The 26,041-nt window shown below is 40.4% G+C and overlaps 1 protein-coding gene across 2 annotated transcripts in view; it reads left to right on the top strand.

Annotated features, from left to right (window-relative positions):
* The first annotated feature begins 18,304 nt into the window (after positions 1 to 18,304).
* rad50.S (RAD50 homolog, double strand break repair protein S homeolog) overlaps positions 18,305 to 26,041 on the top strand; it is a 60,230-nt gene continuing 52,493 nt past the window's right edge. For both annotated transcript variants that reach the window (XR_005966697.1, XM_018256194.2), the window contains exons 1-4: positions 18,305 to 18,410; positions 20,554 to 20,722; positions 22,269 to 22,352; positions 24,262 to 24,413. Coding sequence is in view for 1 of the 2 variants with exons in the window: in XM_018256194.2 (XP_018111683.1) it covers positions 20,594 to 20,722; positions 22,269 to 22,352; positions 24,262 to 24,413 (365 nt within the window). In the remaining variant the exon portion in view is untranslated. The remainder of the gene's footprint in view (positions 18,411 to 20,553; positions 20,723 to 22,268; positions 22,353 to 24,261; positions 24,414 to 26,041) is intronic.

Genomic DNA, 26,041 nt, shown 5'->3' with positions numbered 1-26,041 from the left:
ACACTAGGGATGAGTAGTGAATACTCATTGGTTATTTTTCTGGTGCCTGGCTTAGATCATTGGCTTGTTTAAACCTTGTATGCCTGAGATTGTTGAATCCTGTTTGCCTTGAACTGAATTTTACCCTACCATTACCTGCTAGTGCTTACATTCGTCATTGCCTTGTTAACTGGCTGTGCTTAAATAATATGTTTAAGTACAGCCTGCACAGAATCCTGACAGCCTGCACAGAATCTTCAGCTATCCCAAACTGAATACTTGTGGGATTAATTGATATGCTGATGCAAGACAGGCCTGATCATCCAATAAATCAGATGTTGGACAGGCAGGTGTTCACATACATTTGAACACATGGGGTCAATTCCATGAGAAAACTTTATTTTATAGTTTATCACATGAAAATTTATGGGTGATGTAGGACTTGAGTAAATTATCAGACCATTTATTTTAATGCACACAGTCAAACTATCAGACTATCCTTTTCCCAAGCATTCCACTGCTTGTGCCATGAAGATGACCCCTACCTGTGTCAATCCAATCAGTTTGGGGAAATTTCACTGTCAAAATTCTGACCCTTTAATGCAGAGTAGTGCAGTTGAGCTCCTGGTCGCCATCTTTCGTATCTTCGTGTAGTGTTCAGGTCTATTCAGCGTCACAAAGCTTGCCGGAGCATGCGCAGTTGGGACAAGTCAGGAATTGGCTTTAACTGCGCATACGCTAATCGGTGTTGAGGCCCAAAGACTACATGAAGATCTGGAAGATGGCATGGAATGTGACCTTGATTCAGCTTTATCCATAAAGCGCCGAATGTGACGTCATTGGTTGCCGCGAAGTTTGAATATTTAAAGGGCTCGTTGGCCTATGTGCATTGCCCAACGTAAAGGTCTATTTGTAGTTCCTGGGTGTGATTTCTGAGTCCTACTTAGTTGTTCTTGATCCTGACCAAGTCTTGTATGCTGCCTGTCCTGACCTTTGCCTGTACTTTGATCACTCTTTCAGATTCTGTCTTGACGCTGTATTATTGGTGTTCTGACCTGGCCTGTGATCCCGACTACGCTCCTGTCTCCTGATACTGTACTGTTATGCCCATTTGGTGTTTGACCTGGCCTGTGACTTCTTGTTCTCCGTTCCTGTACCACGTGCGGTTCTCTTGCCTGCCCAGAACTCTCCCTGGTCCTCTCACACTAATACCTGGTGGCACCCTAGTAGTGGAGGGTTCCTCCCGAAGTGAAAGGTGGCTGTTATAGTCACCACATACAGTTTTCTGAGTATGATCAAATTGCTAATAATCTGCTCATAATATCATATTGTGATTGATCTGCATGTTGTACATATTGCAAACATAGTCTTCCCACTATCTTCTACCTGTACCTGCAAGTGTAAAGGCTCTTAATATGACCTGTGTTCTACTTATACCAGTACTGTGGGGATTTTGTGAGTCATAGTTAAGGAGACATATATATGCTAGTGCATTATACTCTTTTAAAAATATAACAAATGTGCTTACAAAAGTAGTGTTTCTGGTTGATAGATTGAAAATATCTACAAAAACTCTTTTAGTACCGCCCATCCATTCAGATAGACCCTGGATAGGGAAAGTTTATTTAGCAGCAGAAGTTTGTGTAATAGTCACTCTAGGAGTGAAAGTTAGAGGCAGTTATTTAGTGAGCAGCCTTCTGGCTCCAACAAGGAGTGTAGTTGGGGTAGCACCCTTACAGTGATCAAGCTGCCAGACAGGGAAACGCGTGGGTGAGCTCAGGAGCAGGGAAAAGGCCAAGGAGCAAAATACCCCATGAGGTCCCTAGTGCTTGGGAAAATCACCAAGACAGGCTGCACTACTCCCTGAGAGGGATCTACTTGCAATATCTTAAGGTGTGAAGGTTTTCCACTGATTGCTGTGAATGTACTGGAAGAACTAAATTGCCTGATTGCTGTGAGCAGCTCCACTGTCTGCCTGTTCAATTAAGAAGTTTGAAGCAACCCCTGGACTGCTGTCAGCCTGCCTGATCTGTGCACCAGGAGACTCCCAGGATCCACCTGAGGGTAAGTTGCTAAAATAGGCCACTACACGCTGCTTGTCCTTGCTTGTGTGACTGCAGTGCTGTGATTGGCTACGCCCATCCTGCAGTGCCTCAGGCAGGATCCGTAACATACAGTATCTATTTGTGAGCTCCAGTAAAGGGGCAATTTTTAAATTGAGGGGACCTAAAGCCCAAACATAGTGTCCTACACAATTACAGAACATTAGGGTAGGACTCCACGAGCGTTTTTGTCACGATCCGACGCGCTGCGACAAAAATAAGGTAAGTAAAAGAATTGTTGCATGGTGTCGCAGTGTTAATCCGACGAGACACGACTGTCGGCATCGTTCAGCGTGGATCGCGACAAAAACGCTTGTGGAGTCCTACCCTGAGAAGGGAAGGGGAATGTGATGAGAGCAGTGACATCTAGGAAGAACTGAATGGAAAGTGAAAGTAATTGACTGACCCACCTCTATAACACCATTATAACAGGTATGGATGTTTAATGAAGAAAATAATTTAGGCTCCATATTTAATACGCGAAGGACTTTCATTACACAGGTTTTTATGTGTAGGCAACAGGTCTGCTTTAAGAATCACCAGATCAAGTTCTTTCATTCAGATCACTTAGCCTGATGCTCTTCCTCTACTGAGTACATTTCTTTCGGTCAGTTCTTACCCTGTCATTTAAAATGAAGTATTTCCAAGTTAGTCTTTCAATACTGAATTATGCTGAAAGAATAGAGTTCCCATCTGGAGTTTTCTCTCATGTGATTGCAGCAGTGTCAAAAAAGGAAGCTGTGGGAAAACAGAGAGGGTGGAAGAGTTACAATGATTTAAAGTGTGGTTGGCCAGCGGTTAGATGGGTGAAGCCCCTTACAAATAAAATTGACATTTTCTGATATCTCAAACAATTGAGTTTGTAATACGAATTTTAGATACTGTAAGGGATACAGCAAAATATGCATTATGCCATTCATACATATCAGGAGCAAACTAACCACCCAGTATGTTTTTGAAGAGTTGAAAGAAACTGGAGTACCTGTAGAAAACTCACACAGACACAGGGAAAACATATCAACTCCTTGCAGATAATGCTTGAAAAGAGAAAGAGAGTGAAAACTCACCAATGGTATAATTGCAAGGTTTCAAAATCCTGTTATCAATTAGCAGCAGGGAATGTGAGTAATATGTATCAGGTAAGTGTCCACCACAGTGCTCCCCTCCTGCCTATATACTCACAAACACAAAGTTGAGAGTCTCTTTTCAGAAGACAGTTTGATCTCTCAGTGTTTCAGCAATCACAACCCATTCAAACAATGTGTGAAAAAAGATACAATCGATTGACGCTTATTCTTGGTTGTCCATAAGGTGTCCTTATTCATATTCTTTGCCCTCTCATAGGACCTAGAAATAACAGACTCATGGTAACCCTTCCCCAATTTTCGGGAAGTAAGTGCCACATCGGTGCATGCACAGTCGGAGCAGTCTGCAAGGAGCACGGAGCCACGGAAATTGCCAAAGCGCTGGAAGAAGACCCGAAGATTACCGAATCGGCTGAAGATGATGCCCGTGAACTCCGCTGGACAGAATCTGCACCGGGGGGGGGGGTAAATAAAGAGTTAGGGGCTTTTAGCAAAAGTGCCACCTAGGCCGAGAGGGGTCTATGTAGGGTAGGGGTAGGGTTTTTTTAATTAAGGGTTTAGTTAATTAAAAAAAATACATTTACAAAGTTTACATAGGGATTTTGTTACACTTATAAGAGTGAATGTGCTAACACTAAAGTGGTGTATGTTTTATGAGAACGCTACACTATATATTTTCTTGTTTTTTTCCCTAATTTCGCTTTTGAGATGCATTCAGTGACATCCTTTTGAACTGTGGAGGTGGAAGAGAACTTTAAATGGTCACTGGACTGGGGGTGACACTTTGTTTGGGACTTGATATTTTGAATTTCCTAGAAAGTCCTAGTATGTGACTCACATCTCCAACCATTACGTTACATTGCCACTAGAATGCCATGGCCATTACACATTTCCCCTTATCAATCATGTGCCACTATTGCATAATACAATAAATACCAAAGCTGTTGTCCCCTTTTTTGTCTCCCAGGACCTATTATATGGTCACGGAACTCAGAACTGCTTGATGACTTATAAAATCCTTATATATTGTAATAGGGGTACCATATTCCATTTTCCTAATTTACATGATTTTAATATGACCCAATTTATATAGTTATTGTTAACACATAGGCAAATTAAGTAGTCGTATGTGACTCACATCTACAACCATTACTTTACATTGCCACTAGAATGCCATAGCCATTACACATTTGCTCTCATCAGTCATGTGCCACTATTGCTTAATATAATAAATACCAAAGCTTCTGCCCACGTTTCCTGTCTCCCAGGGTCTGTTACACTTCTCAAGCGTAAGGTTCCTTTCTGAGGTCAAGTTTCCTTTTCCTGCCTGAGCTGAGAGATTGAACATAGGAGTGTTTCAGGTTTAAAAGCACAGAGATTATTATTAGTATGACAATATAACTGAATACGATATTATACGTTCATTATAACAAAGACATCTGAAATATTGCCTGAGAAGTGAAATATTAAAGGGATACTGTCATGGGAAAAAATTTTTTTTCAAAATGAATCAGTTAAAAGTGCTGCTCCAGCAGAATTCTGCACTGAAATCCATTTCTCAAAAGAGCAAATAGATTTTTTTATATTCAATTTTGAAATCTGACATGGGGCTAGACATATTGTCAATTTCCCAGCTGCCCCAAGTCATGTGACTTGTGCTCTGATAAACTTCAATCACTCTTTACTGCTGTACTGCAAGTTGGAGTGATATCAACCCCCTCCCTTTTCCCCACCCCAGCAGCCAAACAAAAGAACAATGGGAAGGTAACCAGATAACAGCTCCCTAACACAAGATAACAGCTGCCTGGTAGATCTAAGAACAGCACTCAATAGTAAAAACCCATGTCCCACTGAGAAACATTCAGTTACATTGAAAAGGAAAAACAGCAACCTGCCAGAAAGCATTTCTCTCCTAAAGTGCAGGCACAAGTCACATGACCAGGGGCAGCTGGGAAATTGACAAAATGTCTAGCCCCATGTCAGATTTCAAAATTGAATATAAAAAAATCTGTTTGCTCTTTTGAGAAATGGATTTCAGTGCAGAATTCTGCTGGAGCAGCACTATTAACTGATTCATTTTGAAAAAGAAATTTTTTCCCATGACAGTATCCCTTTAAGTACAGATGGGGCTCATTTTTAATCTGTGGGTTAGGGTACAAAGTGCAAAAGCAGACAAATGCCACCACGCTATCCACTCTCTGCACATTGCTCACCGCAAGTGTCAAGAGGCAAATGAAGTGCAAGAACATGCATTTTCCCAAGGACAACAGCACTGCTTGAGTTCTGCAGAGCTGTATTAATATTTGTATATATGTTTATAAATGTTTATATATATATATATATATATATATATATATATATATATATATCGAGAGAGAGAGAGAGAGAGAGAGAGAGAGAGAGAGAGAGAGAGAAAGAGAGAGAGAGAGAGAGAAAGAGAAAGATAGTCCTATCATATGTACCTGGGGCTTTTGTAAATGACATCTAGTTTCTTGTGCTATACTGTATATTTCCTTACACTCATCAATTGTTGAAGTGAGTAACCTGATGTCGCCCAGTATGGTATATCTACTAAACTTTTAAAGCAAAAATTTAGGATGTTTTTAGGCAATGCCTCTAATCTGCCTTGACCATGTCAGATATACAAGAACCTTTCCTACTCAATGTATTGAGGCTTGACCTGTTGGCTGTTTTCCCAATCGTCTCAGTGCAACAAACCACAGCCAAAACACCAAAGCAGCCATTGAATCTCCAAAATTGACATTTGACCAGCAGAAGTTAATAAAACAAAGAAAAAGCAGATTAGCCAAAACAATCATAGTTTTAAAAATATTAATATGTTTGTAAAGCTCAGCCCTGGTTAGGTACTCCCACATGTGGAAATAACATCTGCGCTACTGTGTACCTTAAAGGAAAACTATACCCCCAAACAATGTAGGTCTCTATAAAAAGATATTGCATAAAACAGCTCGTATGTAAAATTCTGCTTCATGTAAATAAACCATTTTCATAATAATATACTTTTCTAGTAGTATGTGCCATTGGATAATCATAAATAGAAAATTGCCATTTCAAAAAATAAGGGCCACCCCCTGGGGTCGTAGGATTCACTGTACTCACAAACATACCAACAAACCATACATGTTAGGTCACATGAGCCAATTAACAGACAAGAGTTGTGTCTTTTGCTTCCACACTTCTTCCTGTTACAGTTAGAGTTGTAGTATTTCTGGTCAGGTGATCTCTGAGGCAGCACACAGACCATCACGAAATGGTGGCTCAAGGCAAGAGATGTAAAAGGGCAATATTTACTTAAATATATATTCCCGTTTGGTAAGATTCTTTAATATGCCACTTAATATGATATAAACTATCTGTTGCTTAAGTGTCCATTTAGGGGGTATAGTTTTCCTTTAAATTTAAATATAAAGACATCTGCAATTCTTTAACTGGAGGCCCATGAGACCTATTGTTCTTGGGACTGGGTGTTGCTCTGGGTGTTGCTCTGGCTGTTTTCAACTCCCTCCTTTTGGCTCAAGGCAGATGTGGAATGGAAAGAGAATAAATCTTAATAGGTAAAGTGGGGGTGGAAGGGCCAAATAACATTTATGTGTTTGTGTTTTTTCCCCACCTTCCCAATTTAAGATGTACAGGTTCAGTTCTTCAAGACGATAGAGGTCATGAGCAGAAGTGGCTGGATGTACATCAGAACATGAAGCAACAAAATACAGCAGGACATAGAAAGCACCCAAGGGTGGGGGCTATGCCTAGGCTAACAGGCTCTGATCATCTGATCAGGCTTGCGTGGATGCCTATAGTATGAATTACAACATTCTTTTCCACTTTTTCTTTTCCCGCCTCTAATTTGCATATGCAAATTAGGATTCAGTTTGGTATTCGGCGAGAAACCCAAATAGTGGATTTGGTGCATCCCTAGTTCCTATGAAATTGAGATAATCTAACATTTAGGGGCAGATTTACTAAGCTTGAGTGAATTTTTTCGAAGTTAAAAAGTTCGACCATCGACTAGGCTACTACAACCTTCGACTTCGATTCGACCAATTCGAAGAAGAAAGCGTTCGACTATTCGACCATTCAAAGTACTGTCTCTTTAAAAAAAACTTCGACTTCATACTTCGCCAAATTAAAGCTACCGAAGTGCAATGTTAGCCTATGGCGACTTTTTTGGTCGAATAAAAATCCTTCGATCGATCGCTAAAAAACGTTCAAAACGTTCGATTTCTATTCGATTGTTCGAACGCTAAATTCGGTGAAAAATCCTTCCAATTCGATATTCGAAGTCGAAGGATTTCAATTCGAGGGTTGAATTTCGAACTATTTTTAACTTCGAAATTTGACCCTTAGTAAATCTGCCTTACATATGCCAACATTTTATCTAACTATTTCCTACTTTTGATGTGGAACAAACATACAACATGTTTTCCCACTACAGTATCCATTTAAGTTTAAATATAAAGACATCTGCAATTCTTTAAATGGAGGCCCATGAGACCTATTGTTCTTGGGACTGGGTGCTGCTCTCTCTAGTAGGCTGTTTTCAACTCCCTCGTCTTGGCTCAAGGCAGATGTGGAATGGAAAGAGATTAAAGCTTAATAGGTGAGGTGGGGGTGGAAAGGCCAAATAACTTTTATGTGTTTTTGTAAATCTGCCCTATAATGTATAAGCTGTGTGCAACATTTTATATAAATATTTCCTACTTTTGATGTGGAACAAACATACAATTGAAGGTGCTGTTTTGCACCTGGGGGAAGCCATTTTCATTTGCACTCCTCATTTCCTCTTATGTCTTTGAAAATAGCATAAAGAGGCTAAAGCAGCCCAAAAGCAAAAAGACAGAAACTGTTACCTCAAGTACAATGAATAAGGCATAGCTGTTTCATTATTTTCAGTTGCAGATTTCTCTTCTGTTTTCAGAGGCATCAATGAAATCTCTTTTTCTAAAAGCAGACTGTTATTATTTCCAGTTTCCGTTCCAGTATCTCTTTCTGTTGCAAAACATTTCATTATTTTGAGGGGTATTTCCCAAATAAATGCATTTTCATGCTACTTGTGTGTAAACACAGTGCAGCTTTCCTAGGGGTTTTTGGATAGAACGTTACAAAAACAAAATAAAAACAATCACACCAGTAAATTTCTAAAAAGTCCAAAAGCTTGTGTCACATGAATGCTTAGGCTGTCTGAAACATAAACAACCAATACAAATCTCATCATCGTTTACAATCACTTCCCACATCTGGAACATCCCAATGCTGAGTATTTTAGCTATTGTGGTTTCCCTGCAGCACTTAAAGGGATATTATGCTGGTCACTTTTAAACACCGGCAAAGATGTCCATATTTCCCAATTATTGGAGTATTTTTGTTTTATTACCTGGTTCTTTCCATTCATAAGCTTTATGATATTACTTGCACCTCCCCTCTCCTCAATAAAGTAATAATCATCGGATTACCTAGCCCTCAGTTTACTTTTAAGTCCAAGAAACATAAATAGAAAAAGCAGAAGCAGCTGAGCACTAGGCCTAAACAACATATGATCAGAAAATTTCCCAGCAAATTGTCAGGGCAGAGATCACAAGGAATTGTAAAGATGACATAATTTAGGAGGATACCAATGTACTCATTGAAGAGTATGGTGCTGGGAACAGTCAAGCAGACAAGGGTTTCATCACCAAACGTACAAGAATTCATGAACGATTGGTTTTAGCAGTGTCTGGAGCATTTGTGGCAATACCATGCCTCAAAGAAGTCAGCAGGTTTTGCTTTTACTGGACTCTATAAACTCATTCTAATAGCTTTTTCTTCTAAGCACCTTAGCTGATATTAGCCTTTACGCCTACCTCCAAGCACTGTGGTCAATAGGCATCTAAGCAATACTGTACCATTGTGCATGCCCTTTTTTTTTGCAGAATGTCTGTTGTGTCTGTTGTAGGCCCCAGAGTAGTTCAGGCCTAGATGCAGGCATCCGCTGCAAATATGTCACTGATTTGAGCCAAGACTAAAAAGGGCAAAGCTAAGATCCCAAAATGCAGAGGGCCAAATGGCCATAGCATAGATGAGGGCTGACACTCAGAAACAAAATTAAATTTGTCAGTTCAAATTCAAGCACAAATGTCATTTCCCATCTGACAGTCACACAGTCTTAACACTACATATGACGCAGCTTCTGAATTCCTAGGTTAATATTTACAAGGTTTATATAATTTTTAAGGTTTATATTTACATTATTTACTGACTTTGTTAATTTCAGCAACATTTGCAACAAATTATTAACTGCAGCCTGTAATGGCCTTCAGCACATTTTTCTTTGCTTTCTATATTCATATTCTGTTGTGTACCCCTAGAGGTAGCTGCTTGTCAAAATGTTCTTTAATTGATTTGCATTCTCTCTGCTATTGGATGTGCTTTTCTAGCTTTATTTTCGCTTTTTGCGCTCTATGGTTTGATATCAGGGCCTCCATCAGGGGGGCACAGGGGGTACAGTCGTCCCGGGCTCTGCGGTGTAAAGGGGGGCCCGGCTGGGCTGCACTTTCCGGATTAGCCAGACCCCCTTAAGAGCGTGGACATTGTCAAATACCCAAAGCTGCGAAAAGAGCCAAAGACCCAAAGCCACTAATGAAGCCGAAAGCCAGCGAATGGAGCCAAAAGCAGTGAAAACACCCAAAAGCTACCGATTGTACCCGAAAAAGAGGAGAAGCTGCAGAAAGTTTGTAAATAGACCTGAAGAAAAGGAGAATGAAGAAGAACTTTAAAGGTAAGTTCCACTGAACACCAATGATTAGTGACGGTCGAATCTGTGCCGTAAACATATTGAAGTTAATGGGCGTTAAAATAATTTTGATGCTCGTCAATTTTGACGCGAGCGACAATTTTATATGCGTGACTATTTCGTCCAAATGCATTAAAGTCAATGGACATCCGAATAATAATTTTCTCCAATAGAAATCAGCGTCCAAGGTATCCATGTTGTCACTGGAGAATCTCTAAAGAAGTTCCTTGAGGACCTTTCAGATGAACTGGGCACTAACAAGGGTCCACCCATGTCACTTAGATTAGACCAGTGATCCCCAACCAGTTGCTCATGTTCTCCAACCCCTTGGATGTTGCTCCCAGTGGCCTCAAAGCAGGTGTTTGTTTTTGAATTCCAGGCAAGTTTTGGTTGCATAAAAACCAGGTGCACTGCCAAATAGAGCCTCAATGTAGGTTGACAATCCACATACAGACTACCAAATGACCAATCACAGCACTTATTTGGCACCCTAAGATCATTTTTTCATACTGGTGTTACTCCCCAACTCCTTTTACTTCTGCATTTTGCTCATGGGTTCAAAAGGTTGGGGAACCCTGGATTAGATCCTGCAATTTCACCTATATACATGAAAGTCAGATCTGTGCTATGTGCTTTATGTCCAAAAATTGAAGCTGAACTTGAATGTCTCTCCACACACGCGGTCCTTGAGCCAGTAACACAAACAATGGGCAAATGCACAGTGAATAAAGTTTTTAAACAACACCCATATCTTGTGCCTTCTGTGAATCAACTATTATCCACACTAGCAGATGGCAAGGTTTTTGCAGAACTTGACCTTGCCCGGGCATACCGATATTTGGTGGATGAAGCTTCTGCAGATGCCCAGACTATTATCACCCATTGTGGTGCATTCAGGGTTAAGCACCTCCAGTTTGATATTTCCACTGCACCAGGGATATCTCAGCACTTTTTGGAAACCATGCTATCCAATATTTTGATTATGGTCTACTTATGGGGGCATCTGACAGTATATTGGCTGACCACCTTAGAAAAGTGCTATCTTTTTAATTCATCAGGCATTCAGTTAAATAAAGAAAAGTTTGGAGCTACCAGTGTAAACTTCTTGGGGTACCGTATAGATGCTTCATGCATTAGTCCTATAGAAAGTGAAAGCTATTCATGATGCAGCTGAACCAAAATCTAAACAAGAGCTTCAATCATTCTTTGAGCTGCTCAATTTAAACCACAGTTTCCTTGCTCACAAGGCAACAGTGGCAGAGACTCTTCACCGCTTGCTTGACAAAAGAGGCCTTCAGCACAGTTAAACAGTTGCTGACATTTGACTCTCTTCTTGCTCATTACGATGAAGATCAGCCATTAATTCTTACTACAGATGCATCTCCATATGGTGTTGGTTCTGTTCTTAGTCACATTCTCCCAAATGATAAAGAGGCACCAGTTGCTTAGTACTATAGGACCATGACATCACCAGAGAGTATAGTAATAGTAAATGCTGGTACTCTGAGTTGCTCGCCTTTCCAAATTTCAGACTGCTCACAACCACCTTTACTTGATTCTTCACTGGAAGCAACTGAGATCGATCATGGGACAGCAAATGATCCAATCCTTTCTTGTGTTCTCAAGTGGGTGTGGAGGGCATGGCCAAAGAAAAGTTATATGAAGAGTTCAGACCATATTCAAGCCATCAGCATGGACTGTCTGCTCATAAAGGGTGTTTATTATGGGGAAGCAGAGTAGTCATCCCTCAAAGAGGACGCAAAACTGTTCTTGAGATGCTACATGCAGCCCATCAAGGAACTGTGCGCATGAAAGCTCTAGCAAGCAGTTATGTCTGGTGGCCCAGAATTGACACAGCCTCACTGCAGCACCAGTGGTTCCTTGGAAAACTACAAAAAAAGCCTTGGTCTAGACTTCATATTGATTTTGCTGGACCAATTCAGGGGAAGAACTTTCTTGTAGTGGTAGACACTTTCTCAAAATAGTTAGAGGCCATCCCAGTGTAATCTCAGACAGTGGCATAACTATATGTTAGAGGGCCCCACAGCAAATTGATTTTAGGGCCTACAGCATATCCAGAGATTGTCCTGTTTTACCAATATATATTGAAGTTGGTCATAAACTAGGGCCTCATGGGCCCCCTGAACCTCCTGAGCCCCATGTCCACCTCAAGGAAATGGACAAGCTAAAAGAATGGTGCAAATCACAAAGGATGCACTTAGAAGGATTACAAATGGGGACTGGTCAACATGACTTGCACACTTTCTTTTATCTCAGCATTTTACCCCATGTCCAACAACAGACAACAACAGTCTTGCAGAGCTTCTTATGGGACGGCACCTAAAACTTGTCTTGACTGTCTTAAACCAGACCTAACTGAGGATGTAGAGAGAAGACACCAACAAAGTCTGGATTGAGGCCTGTCCTTTGTGTAAATGTCTTCTTTGTGATCCAGTGCATTATGGAGCTGGTCCAAAGTGGGTCCCTGCAGTATTAACTGGAGTTACTGGACCCGTGTCATACAAGGTACATTGCGAGGATATGCAAGAATGGCACTGTCAAGTTGATCAATTGCAGAGGAGTGTTCAGCCAGATGCCAGTACCTTAATGGACAGCATGGATTGCCCCACTATGGTTCACAGATGCTCACTTCCAGATGAAGTGCCTGCCCCATGCAGCGAAGGAATTAATTAAACCAATATTTCATCAGAGAGTGACTCTGCTCCTGTATAGAACTGTGATAACTCCTTCCAGAATGCCCTTTGTGGTCAGACTTCTGATTATAAATGGACACAGTGCAACAGGGTGCATCCAAGGTGGAAAGACAATTACATTAGCTAGTGGGGAAAAGTGTTGTGTACCACTAGAGGGAGCTGCTCGTCAAAACGTTTTTTTCATTGCTATGTATTCTCTGTGCTAGTGGATGTGCTGTTTTGCTATTGTTGTTTTTGATATACAGTACTTTCTTGATATTGATATTCTTTGATATTTTTCTTGAAATGTATGTACAAAGTTATCCATGTTGGAACTCTAATAAACCAGTTGTTTACGCATAACCACTGAGTCCTGCACAACTTCCACTATGAACATAACAGATACATATATCGTGTAAGCTGGAAAGTTCTCCTGAAATGTTCTCAGTGTATTTATTTTAGATAAGCCCTGTGTACTTAAAACTTCTTTATACATAAGCACTCAGTTTTATTCTCATGCCTGTAAGTTTTTAAAGGGCCTTATGCTAAGCAATAATAGGTTTAGAAATTAAAGAATACTTTGTATTAGTTTTCTTTTCTAGTGCAATACAGGTGACGTGGTACTGTACCTCAGAAATGCTGTGCTTCCAGCTTACGAGCATTCCACCTTTTTTCAGATAATTTGGCTAGTGCAATTTATCATTATTCCAGTCTGTCAATAAGTTTGCTTCATCTGGTGGTACCGCTTAATGCTGTGTGTGCCACAGTCATTATGGTCCAATGAGGTTGTTGCCTAGGGTAGTGATGGAGCATTTGTTTCAATTACTAATTGATTTGCTGGTTGATGACCCACATTTAGATTTTAATTTGCCTTATTGCTCTGCACTACTGTGGCATCTGGGAATGCTGCCTCTTTATATAAGGAGTCTCCCATTCCTTCTCCACACAATAGCAGTGACCCTCAAGCTTGTACGGGTTTCATTAATGAATGCTTCTTCAGTCTAAACTTTAGCCATCCAGCTTAGCTAAGGTGGGCTATATTATTTTTTATAATGGGAGGCAATGAACATCCCCAGAAAATAACAATCCCCTTGTTAATGCTATGAAGCTTGTATAGACCTTCTCAGTCTGTAAGGCACTCAAATGTGTAGTGGTCTTCACAACTCATATAATATCAACAAGGCTGTATGTATTTAATTGTATAGCACACAAATGTAAGCAGTGCTTTACAAGGCATAAACACAGACAGTGATATAGTTATGACAAATTAGACAGAGAAAACACACATCTTTCAATACAAAGTTGGCATGAGGTCCTACTGAGGTATACTATTGAATTCCGAACAGTGAGGCTCCGGTGGCTGGTTTCTGGCAAGGTCTGTCAGATAAACTTAAGGATGGCCTGCTATACAGGGCTGACGATGGGGTCAGCCCCAGAAACGTTACACAGATTGACGCAATAAATTTTCAGGGGTTCTCCCCACTACACCTGCTTTAGTGAGCACAGTACTTTGTGTGGGTAACTGCTATACAGGGGCTTGCCTGAAAAGATGGAGAGCATTACCGCTCTAAGCATTAGAGCTGATACTTGTCTCCATGTCAGAATGATAAGAAATTTTGTGAGTGATTTCAACCGATTTTGGCCACATGATGCCAAAGGCCCCTAGTTGAACCTCCAAATACTGTGCCTTCTTCCTAACCAAGGAATCCCATTCAGCTTGGAAAGGCACAGCTCAGTGAGCATAAAAAGCTTTGCAGACACTCTGTCAGTTTTTCCCTATGTTTTGGTAAAGCTCACTTTGCCAATAACTGAAATCTGAAACTCACTAAGCTTCACTTATTGCCAGGGGTTTAAGGGGAAATCCCTAATGAACAGATATGATTGAGTAGAGTCTTTCAGGGAAGGAACATTTTGGAAACAAACAGGACAGACTGGAGCAGGAACAGAGCCAAGGCCAGGGAAGGCAAAAGCAAGGAGCAAGTTAGAGCTCTGTACTCTGTACCTTATTGCACAGGCCAGGAAGTGATATGGGAGCTATGTTTATATAGGGCACAGCTGGCTCTGCTTGGCTGACCAATAATGATAAGAGGGAAAAGCCAAGTTAAAAGTAATGAGGGTACTTGCCAGCTGCTCTCCTGGTCTTTCATTTTTCTTTTATTAACCTGGTGGAATTTAATTTGGCTTTAATTTGAGTGTCTGCTCAACAAAAACTCAGTTGAATCCGCTCCCCTTGCTGAAGGCTTAGGGCAGTGCACCTGGGCCTCTCCTTTTAATGTGGTGAATTGTTACATTGATTTTGGACCCTCCATTCTGCCTCAGTCTGCAGCCCACACCCCACAGAACTCCCAGTGTGTTTTATAATTTGACTGGACCAAGAGTCTCTTGCAAAATAGTAAAAAAAATCTGGCTGGCCAGCTGGAAAAAAGGACTTTCAAGGAGCATTCTGGAACTGTAAATTAGATGAGAAAATTCAGAAATGTCATGTGAAATGTATGACAGTTGGGACTTATGCAATTGAAAAGTTGCTACAAACAGGACATTCTGTAACATATTGAAAGGGAACTTCAAAGTGAACTATACAGTAAAGTGCTATGACAGATGTAACAATTTGTTACCTGCATGAGATTGCATTTCCTGTGGGCAAGAATAAAAATAGTGAATTCAGGAGAATGGAGATTGCTTCCTGTTAAACACTTTACATGCAGTGGCGGAACTACCGGGGGAGCAGGGGGTGCGAGCGGGCCAGGGCTCGCACCCCCTCAGGGCCCCCCGGCAGTCCATGCGCCAGTAACAAATGCGGCCAAATGCGGCCGTACGGGGGGGGGGGGCCCGGCTGCGCGTCACGCAGGATCGCTACTGTTTACATGTGCCGATCTGGTTAAATTGTGGGAAATGCACAAGAAGACATTTTCTCACAATTAAGCAAGATATAACAAATTGTTTTAAATGTGGCGCTATCCATTCTTCTTAATGAAAAGCAATTTTTAGATGCTGTTGCTCATAGGAGAAGGATCTCCCATGGGCAACAAAATAATTCTGTCTGGCACTGTGCTAATGCTGCTGCTCAGCCCTATAAGAATTGGATAGGCTGTACTCAGGGCCGCCATCAGGGGGGGCACAGGGGGTACTCCTGTCCCAGGTTCGGGCCTTAAGGGGGGCCCGACTGTGCTGCACTTTTCAAAATAGCTGGCCCCCGTTGACAGTGCCGAGGCCGTACCACCTCTTCCGAAGAGCTGAACTCCCGAAAAGACCCGAAGGTGAGAAAATAGCCAAAGTTAAAGTCCTGAAGTGGCGAAAAGACCCGAAGCGACAAAATTAGCTGAATTTGAAGTCCTGAAGCCATGAGTTCAGTTCTACTGAACACCAATCTGTGTTTTTTAAATTTTTAAACCCCTAGCCACTAATGTATTATTTTCATACTCTATAGGCCCCTGCCACCAATGTTTTTTTTTTAAAATATTCTCCGGGCTCCAATTTTTTTTTTAACTTGTAACGGGGGCCCTGGCGCCAATGTTTTTTTTTTTAAAAAAACCTTTTATGGGGGGGGGGGGCTGGCACCAATGTTTTTTTTTAACTTATAAGGGGGGAAAGTCACCAATTATTTTTATTAACTTGTAGGGGGGCCCTAACCACCAATTTTTTTTAAAAAAACTTTTTTTTTAACTTATAAGGGGGCCCTGACCATCAATGGCTTTTTATAACTTGTGTGTGTGTGGGGGGGGGGGGTTACAGTTTTTAGCTCTGATGTCTGTGTGGTCTTTTATCTGTGGTGTGAATGTTGTACGGGGCTCCATGATTTCTAATGGCAGTCCTGGCTGTAATTGGAAGGGTGAACTTTTACACAGAAACGGAACTAGAGGGGGGCAGGCCCTGGCGTAGGACGCGCAGCCAGGCCCCCCTCCGTAAACCCGGAACTGGCCGGGATATGCACGGCGCGCGGACTGCCGGGGGCCCTGAGGGGGTGCGGCCCCCGGTAGTTCCACCCCTGCTTTTACACCCCCCTATGGTTGCCACCTTTTCCGGAAAAAAATTACTGGCCTTTCATATATATTTATCTTTTTTACCTATTAATAACATTGGGATCAACCATCATTTCTACCGGCCAGGCAGGTAAAATACCGGCCAGGTGGCAACCCTACTCCCCCCCAATAAAATTCCACCTGCTAATTTGGATCGTAAAAGTAGATAACGGACCAGTAACTTTAAAAAAAAAGTTACTCTGTTGCTGCTTGTCGGCTTCGCCCACCACCGCATTCAGCAAGTTGCTGAGGTGCAGGAAAGTAGAGGAGGGCAACGCGTCCATTCTGGCCTCGGAGATGAGCACCTTGTGGTTGAAGACCAAGCAGCGCAGCGCAGCTGGAGAGAATGGGCTCCGGCGCCCCTCCAGACACTGGCGACAGAAGGCATGCAGACACGGGAGAACGTGCAGCCTGCGGGGGGGAGCAGAGGCCAAACCGGTGCCTCTACCTCCTCACCCTGCCTCTGAGCTGCGCCTGTCCTGCTGGGGGGGTGCACGGTTTAGTGTGAGAGGCACGGGGGGCAGGCTGGGGTAGTGCTGGTAAAGTGGCGCGACAGTGTGTAAAGGTGAGTAGTGATGGGCGAATTTGTCCCGTTTCGCATCGAATTTCGCAAACTTCCCGGTAAATTTGCGAAACTGGTGAAAAATTCGCGAAGCGGCGATTTTGAGTTTGCGATTTTAAAGTTTAATTTATCTTGCTGTTTTTTTTTCTATGTATACCAACAAATTTTTTTTTAAAAGAAAATGTTTGGTGTTACTGGTCCTTTAACTAAGCCAATCAAACATACCTCCCAACATTTTGGAAGTAAAAAGAGGGACAATTTTTCGACCACACCCCTTTCTGTGGCCACACCCCCTAATTACCATGTTTGTTTTACAAAATTTGGCAGGTTATGAAAGTTTGAAAATATTTCTCCTTATCTAAACTGTGTTTTTGTGTCTCAAAATTGTTACAAAGTATCTTATTTGCACCTGTTAGCTGTTCTGGGCTTTCTGCTAAAAGCCAATTAAGTGAGAAACTTTGTTTGTTTTTCTGGCTGTTCAGTGCATAGAAAAGAGGGACTTTCCAGTACAAATGAGGGACTGCGGGTTGAGCTGTCAAAAGAGGGACTGTCCCTCCGAAAAAGGGACAGTTGGGATGTATGAAAATAATACATATACTACTCTCCCCCCACCCTCCTTTTATTACCCATGCCTCCGCCAATGTTGTATATTCCTTGCTTCACCTACTTCTCCTGTATTTCTGCTCCCAGTTACCCTGTTTTTACCAAATTGGTCCCTTTCTGCCTTTTCCTGGGAGCCCCTTAATGGTCTCTCAGCCCCTTCCCATCCATTTCCAAAGTCTGCAGTGAGCCAGTCTCTGCATGACATTCCCTCCTTACTCCATTCCACCTCAGATATTAGTATTAGGGCCCCGTCCGTTTTCCAGCCAATAGAAACAAAGGGAAGAGCACGGCAAATATACTTAAAGGGGATTGGGCTTTCCACAAAGTTGATAAACACGAGCCAGCCTCCTCTGACTTGTGATTGGTTTACATACTCGTGCCTACCTTACGATTGGCTGTCGTGTTGTTGGAGGTGGGCCGGAGCGCAGAATGTATCCTGTAATATAGAGAAATGCTTTAGCTTTTGCTTTCGCTTCCTCGTGGGCGGGGTCTAGTGCGTCTGGAACTCGCACGCAAATTAACGGGGTATGTTCCCGTTTCCGGAAGAAGTTGTGATGCGACTAGACTAGACCTTGCTCAGGTAGGGGTTCAACATGTACATTGATAATAATGCTTGTTTTGCTTTCTATATCCTGCCCACGGGCTGCTTCAGATTGACAGACATGGCTACTAATGCGACCAATAATTCCCACCGTGCTTATTCCTAACCTATTCATATATGTGGGGAACTTCTTGCTGGAAGGGCTTTGCTTTAGGCGTAGCACCCCTTAGCTAAAATACTCCTTCTGTTTGTTTATAAAGGGGATCTCTGCTGCTATTGGAGGCAGTGTTTGAAAGTGTATTAATTAATTAATTTACTGCACTGCTGGTTGTGACTCTTGATGCAAAGTAGCACAGAGCAGCTGATTGGACCTGGAGGAGACCCAAACATGCTATATTGTTTCAAGAACATGAACCACTTGCTGTGACATTTACAGATTTTTTTAAATAAATAAATAGTAAGTGGTCTACAAATTACATTATCATTCATGATGACAAAAAAAAAGTCCTACACTGAACCCCTTGGGCCATGAAGTTGTACAAAGCTCTTTGCTGTTCTATAACTAAGAAGTAAAAAAAAAAAATTGCTTTAAATTCGCATCTTTGTAAATAGAAACGTTGTCACGTTTAATAGACATTCCCTGTCACTGAGTATCTGCTGTTTTCTAGACTATGCAAATTGTATGTAAATATTGTGTTGAGCTGGGCTCTCTGGAATTGTGGGTTTACTTCTTCTTGCACCGGGCTATGTAACCTGCAGCCTCAAAGTCATTTCTGAAGAACTTCTCAGAGTTCTACTCCAACAACATTTGCTAGTGCCCACGGCTGCCCAAGGATGTTGGTGTTTTGATTAGGGATGCACCGAATCCAAGATTCGGTTTGGGATTCGGCCTTTTTCAGAAGGATCCGGATTCGGCCGAATCCTCTGCCCGGCTGTACCGAATCCTAATTTGCAAATTAGAGGCGGGGAGGGGAATTGCATGACATTTTGTCACAAAACAAAGAAATACATTTTTTTTTATCTTCCCATTCCTAATTTGCATATGCAAATTAGGCTTTGGTTCGGTATTGGGGCGAAACTTTCACTAAGGATTCTGGGCTTCGGCCAAATCCATATTAGTAGATTCGGCGCATCTCTAGTTTTGACATTACTAAATGGTGTTGTACAACCCATTATAATGAAGAGCTGACACCTGTTTTGTCAATAGCCATTATTCTGTTCTAAGAACTTCTCTTCTGTGAGCTGCAATGTGTATGCTCTGCTTCGTTTATCTTCATTGCTAAATGGATTCCATGTAGTCCATTTATAGATAGCAGATTTAAATAAGTCTTATATTTTATTACCTTATAAAAGCGTGAATGAAATAGAGTCTTGTCAGTGGAGTATGCCTTCCTCTTAATTCAGTACCTATTAATTTAGCGTGTTACTTTATTCCGTTGAATTCCAAAAACATTCTCAATAGTTATGTTACGTTTCAGACTTGTGGCATGTAGGGGTGTGTTCTCCACCTGTATATTTTTAGCTGAGAACTCATCATCAAGTGACGTGACTAAAAAAAGTTGCCTAGAACATGGCAGTAAGGTTTAGTTTTGGTGGTGCACTCTTGGCCCAAATCTGTCACCCAGCCACCTCTAATGCATGAGGCGAGTTGGTGAAAAGATGTTTGCTTTTTATTGTACAGGTATGGGACCTGTTATCCAGAATGCTCAGGACCTGGGGTTTTCGGAAAAAGGATCTTTCTGGAATTTGAATCTTCATACCTTAAGTCTACTAGAAAACATGTCAACGTTAAATCAACCCAAGAGGCTGGTTGTGCTTCCAATTAGGATTCATTATATCTTAGTTTGGATCAAGTACAAGATACTGTTTTATTATTACAGAGAAAAAGGAAATCATTTTAAAAAATTTGGATTATTTGATTATAATGGAGTCTATGGGAGATGTTCATTCTGTAATTCTGAGCTTTCTGGATAACGAGTTTCTGGATAACGGATCCCATACCTATACCAAATTAAATTTTATAGTTAGTGTGCATTTCAATAGGAACCTGCATGCAGAACTGCAGTTTCTTTGGCTTTTAGTTTATCTCAGTTTCATTAAATAGTTGTTCTTTCTCTCCTTTTTCTTGTGTAGCCTTGCTCGATATAGTTTGTGTGTACTTATTTTACTCTTCCACCTACAGCTTATAAACTTATACTAGAAGAAACACGCAATCTAGAATCATGTCTAAAATAGAGAAGATGAGCATCCAAGGGGTGAGAAGCTTTGGAATAAATGATAAAAACAAACAAGTTATTCAGTTCTTCACCCCTCTAACCATTTTAGTCGGACCCAATGGAGCAGGGAAAACGGTAAGTAAAGGTGGTCTTTATTATATAGAAGATTCAGTAGCTGTACTTCTCTGTTATATTCATATAAAGGTGCTTTACTGCACCAAAAGGTTTTCAACTACTGATTTGAAACAGACTCCCCCCACCCCCATCTTCATGGCCAGGGAATCCGTCAAATATTGCCTGATTAATTTACAGTAGAACCTCTGTTTTACATTTTTCAAGGGACCAGAAAATAATGATGTAAAATCCTGGAAAATGTCAAATTAGGGAAAAGTATTATGCATTATATATTGGATAGGACCACGCACACAAAAAAAACTACGTTATATGAGGGGAAACTTAAAATTAATGTAAAATTGAGGTTTCACTGTATTAAGCACAAGGCAGAGCACGGTTTGGACAGTCTTTCAAACTTTTAAATAAAGCTAAAGCTTTTAGCTTATGGCTAGTAATCACTTTATTTTATATACTGACCTTTGTGTACCAATTGAGAAATTCAGCAGCACTACAGCCATAATGATCCATGCCTTAAAAGTTATGCACAGCAGTTGCCCGACTTGTAAGGTCGTTGTTGTTACTGAAAAGCTAAGCGTATGGGCTGTGGGAAGTCTTCAAAACATTAGCAGAAAGGCAGGTTACATCTATAACAGAACTGATGCTAGAGGCATGCACTATTTTTTGTGCTGCTGTGTAATGTAAGTGTTTACTAATCAGCCATATATCATGATTCATGAATTTTAAATTGTATGTATACTGTATATTATGAGTCTGGTAACTGACAGCAGCCCAGAGCATGTGCCGTAAATTGGCAGAAAGTATATGGGAACCTCTGAGACCATCATCGGAGATATTACTAATGAACTTTGGTAGCTTTGTACTGGTGTAGAAGCTTAGAACATAAGTGGGGATTTTGTAAAACAAGGTGCAAAGTTTACTTTGTCTATTCACTTATAGCACCCAGTAAGCATTTACTAGAGACTTGTCGAGGGCAAAAAAGGAGACACAACATATCCTAACAACATATCCTAACCTTAAGATTGCCTCTTGTAAAACACATTTGGGGGGAATGTAATTAAAGTCGGTAACGGGAAAAATATTCGCAATGCGAAAAGTTATGCCTCTGTGCGAACAAATTTGCCTTTGTGTGAATTTAATATAGCTTTTGCGAACCCGGGAACTGTTTAACGACCACTTCTGACAGTGGAAGAAGATTTGCGAATTTAATAGTTAGCGCCAGTGCGCAGTGAATGTAATAAAACTTCTTACTGAAAAAATCGTTATGTTTGCTCCAAAAGATTACGACACCTTCAAGCACTACCTAAAAGTGGGCAATTAAAATTTGCAATGCACAATTAAAATTCAAAGTGTAATAACAGTTTAAGGAAGAGTATAACATTGCGAAATGAGACTTTTTACTCTTATTTGTGCTAATTGTTTTGCCCTTTGCAACTTTTATTACATTACCCCAATTATTTTCAAATATGGCTTGTTGAGCTTTAGGTAGACTGCAGTACATCAGATTAAATGTAGTTCATAACTATTTTGTTTTCTGTTTTCTAAATAGACTATAATTGAGTGTCTCAAGTATATGACTACAGGAGATTTCCCATCAGGATCCAAAGGAAATACATTTGTGTATCATCCTAAGGTAAATAAGATGTTTATGTATTTTTGTACATAAGTGGACAGGAAACCCAGATTTTAAAACTATGCAACACATTAATGGCTGAAGTGCACACATGACCAGTGCATGCTTACAGTGGGGGGCAGTTCTTTTTATGACAAATATCAGAAGTTATATAGTGCTCTGTCTGCGAGGTATTTTTAGTGATAGCTCTGCTGGAAATGCAAAATGGTTATGGAAGAGTATGTTTTCTTCTAATCTCTATAAACAGAGGTTGAGGAAACCTTTTGACTTGTCACTGCATTACTCATTAAAGGAATTGTTCAGTATAAAAATAAAAACTTGATTAATAGGTAGGCTATGCAAAGTAAAAAAAAATGTCAATACAGTTAGCCAAAATTTAATATATAAAGACTGGAGGGACTGGATGTCTAACATAATAGCCAGAACACTACTTCCTGCTTTGCAGCTGTCTAATTCAGAGTTAGTCAGTGACTTTAAGGGGGCAATCAATCCTAAGCATTTAGCTCAGATTCCAAAGCAAACGGTATGACCCATGTGGCCCTCCCCCAAGTCACTGATTGGTTACTGACTGGTAACCAATCAGTGGAAACCAAGAGAGCTGCAAAACAGGAAGTAGTGTTCTGGCTATTATGTTACACATCCAGTCACTCCAGCCTTTATACATTACATTTTTGACTAACTATATTAGAATTTTTTTTTAATTTCTGAGAGTCTGTTGCTGACTCATTTCTCAACTCCTCAAATCTATGGATCTCCGCCATCTTAAGCAGTCAGTCCTTTATAAGGTGGCTCCCTGTCTGCCTCCATTTAATCGGAATAAGCGATTTAGCAGAATCAAGCATTATAGGCTGAATCTTTTTTAAAGGGATACTGTCATGGGAAAACATGTTTTTTTCAAAACGCATCAGTTAATAGTGCTGCTCCAGCAGAATTCTGCACTGAAATCCATTTTTCAAAAGAGCATACTGATTTTGTTATATTCAATTTTGAAATCTGACATGGGGCTAGACATATTGTCAATTTCCCAGCTGCCTCCAGTCATGTGACTTGTGCTCTGATAAACTTCAATCACTCTTTACTGCTGTATTGCAAGTTGTTGTGATATCACCCCCTCCCTTCCCCCCCCCCAGCAGCCCAACAACAGATCAATCGGAAGGTAATGAGATAACAGCTCCCTGGAAGATCTAAAAACAGCACTTAATAGTAAAAGCCAAGTCCCACTGAGACTGATTCAGTTACACTAAGTAGGAGAAATAACAGCCTGCCAGAAAGTATTTCCATCCTAAAGTGCAGGCACAAGTCACATGACTGGGGCAGTTGGGAAACTGACAAAATGTTTAGCCCCATGTCAGATTTTAAATATTAAAAAATCGGTTTGCTCTTTTGAGAAATGGATTTCAGTGCAGAATACTGCTGGAGCAACACTATTAACTGATGTGTTTTGGAAAAAAACATGTTTTTCCATGACAGTATCCCTTTAAGTAATATTTTTCCTTGCACCCCAAGGTCACCAATAAAGAGAGGTTCATGGGGGCTGCAAGTTTGTTTCTAATATTTTTTTAACGTTACAGATGGTCGCAAGCCAAGTTTGCCAGCAACTAGTTTCTAGTGGGTTTTTACCTCTTTTGGATGATTTTATTTCATTCCTGCACTTGGTAACAATTGGATTTCTTATGCATTAACAATTTAAAATTTGAGCCTGTCTGTAGATATCTGTCTGTAAGTGAGCTTATTTAATTCCCTAATGATGCAATGGTTTAAAATACATCCTTAATAACTATTATCCTGAAGCACAAAGTCTCAGATATGCAGAGAATGTAATTGCATGTGTCATTACAAAAATAAGGGAGAATACTAAGAGAAGAAAAAATTTAAATGCTTATTGGGTATTCTACATTTTTATTCACAGTTGGCTCATGAGACAGATGTCCGTGCACAGATTTGTTTGCAACTCAAAGACGTTAATGGAGAACCTGTGGCTGTTCAGCGTTCTATCATCTGCAGGCAGAAAGGAAAGTCAACAGAATGTAAAACAGTAGATTGCGTTATAACCAGAATTAAGTAAGTGTTTAATATGCTGCATTATAGCTAAGTGGCATTGGTACAGTAGGTAGCCAACAAAGGATAATTTAATATACATGAAATATTTTTTTTTTAATTTTTTGTATATTGAAAGAAAATTTAATTATAATATGCCAATATTTATATTTTTTTTAAGTTTTTATTTTTTGCTTTTTCACGTTAACAATACAACCAAATAATAAAGAAAATAAAAGGAAAAAGAAAATGAAACATATCTTGACCTACAGTATACATAAAGGTTGTCTCACTTTCAATCATTGTATGATTATTTAAACATTAGAATACAATTGTGTTCCGCAGGAGACACATAGTTAAAACTTTAAATGTTTTTTTTTTTAAATTGCTACTATTGTTTCAGCTTGCAAAACCACAGAAACAATGTATCATTTTCCAAAATCCTAACCATGACTTTTTTTTCAGAATAGAGAGCAATTCACAGAGCACCAGGAGAAGTGTTTAAAAATGTGTAAACTTTAATGATCCATATTAAAAGATTTTTGTCAGCATACAAATTAGTGGCTCATACACTTTACGCGTTTCGTGGCGTAAAGCGAATGATCCACTAATTTGTATGTTGACATGCTGGAAAAAATCTTTTAATATGGATCATTAAAGTTTATACATTTTTAAACACTTCTCCTGGTGCTCTGTGAATTGCTAATGTCTGGATATTCTCCGATGGGGGACGGAAGGGACGTGCAGCATGGATAAGCAGTGTTTGCTCCCCGTAACCGGATTTGCATAAACATTTTTTCAGAATATCCTGTCCAGTGTGAAAAGGGTCTTTCCAAAACTGCTACAAATTAGTAAGCACAGTAGTAAGTCTAGGCAGGCCTCTTAGGTAATTTTGCCTGGTCATGTGCTTTCAGATAGAGCCAGCACTTTAGGATGGAACTGCTTTCTGGCAGGCTGTTGTTTCTCCTACTCAATGTAACTGTGTAGAGTGGGACCTGGATTATCTTGTGTCAGGGAGATGCTGGGGGGGAAACGGAGGGGGTGATATCACTACAACTTGCAGTGCAACAGTAAAGAGTGATTGAAGTTTATCAGAGCACAAGTCACATGACTGGGGTTTTTTCCATGTATAGGTCTTCATCAATTTCACCATAAAGAAATGCAGTTTTCACATCTAGGTGTCTTACTTGCATACCTTTGCTGGCTGACATACATAAGAGTGTTCTCAAAGTTGTACAGTATGTTTCACTACTAGAGCAAAAGTTTCATCATAGTCCTGACTAAATTTTTGTGAGTACCCTTTGGTGACTAATCTAGCCTTGTAATGCTCAACTTTTACAACTCCATACAATACAACTCCATTTGCGTTGTATTTCACTTTAAATATCCACTTACAACCTATTGCTTAGCGACCCTGAGGTAAAGTTCATGTTTCATAGTTACATAGTTAAATTGGGTCGAAAAAAGACAAAGTCCATCAAGTTCAACCCCTCCAAATGAAAACCCAGCATCCATACACACACCCGTCCCTACTTTCACATAAATTCTATATACCCATACCTATACTAACTATAGTATCACAATTTAGTATCACAATAGCCTTTGATATTATGTCTGTCCAAAAAATCATCCAAGCCATTCTTAAAGGCATT

The sequence above is a fragment of the Xenopus laevis genome, chromosome 3S (genome assembly GCF_017654675.1).
Source record: "Xenopus laevis strain J_2021 chromosome 3S, Xenopus_laevis_v10.1, whole genome shotgun sequence".
Taxonomy (NCBI): domain Eukaryota; kingdom Metazoa; phylum Chordata; class Amphibia; order Anura; family Pipidae; genus Xenopus; species Xenopus laevis.
The sequence above is the reverse complement of the archived record's forward strand: the minus strand, read 5'-3'. Positions and strand labels throughout refer to the sequence as shown.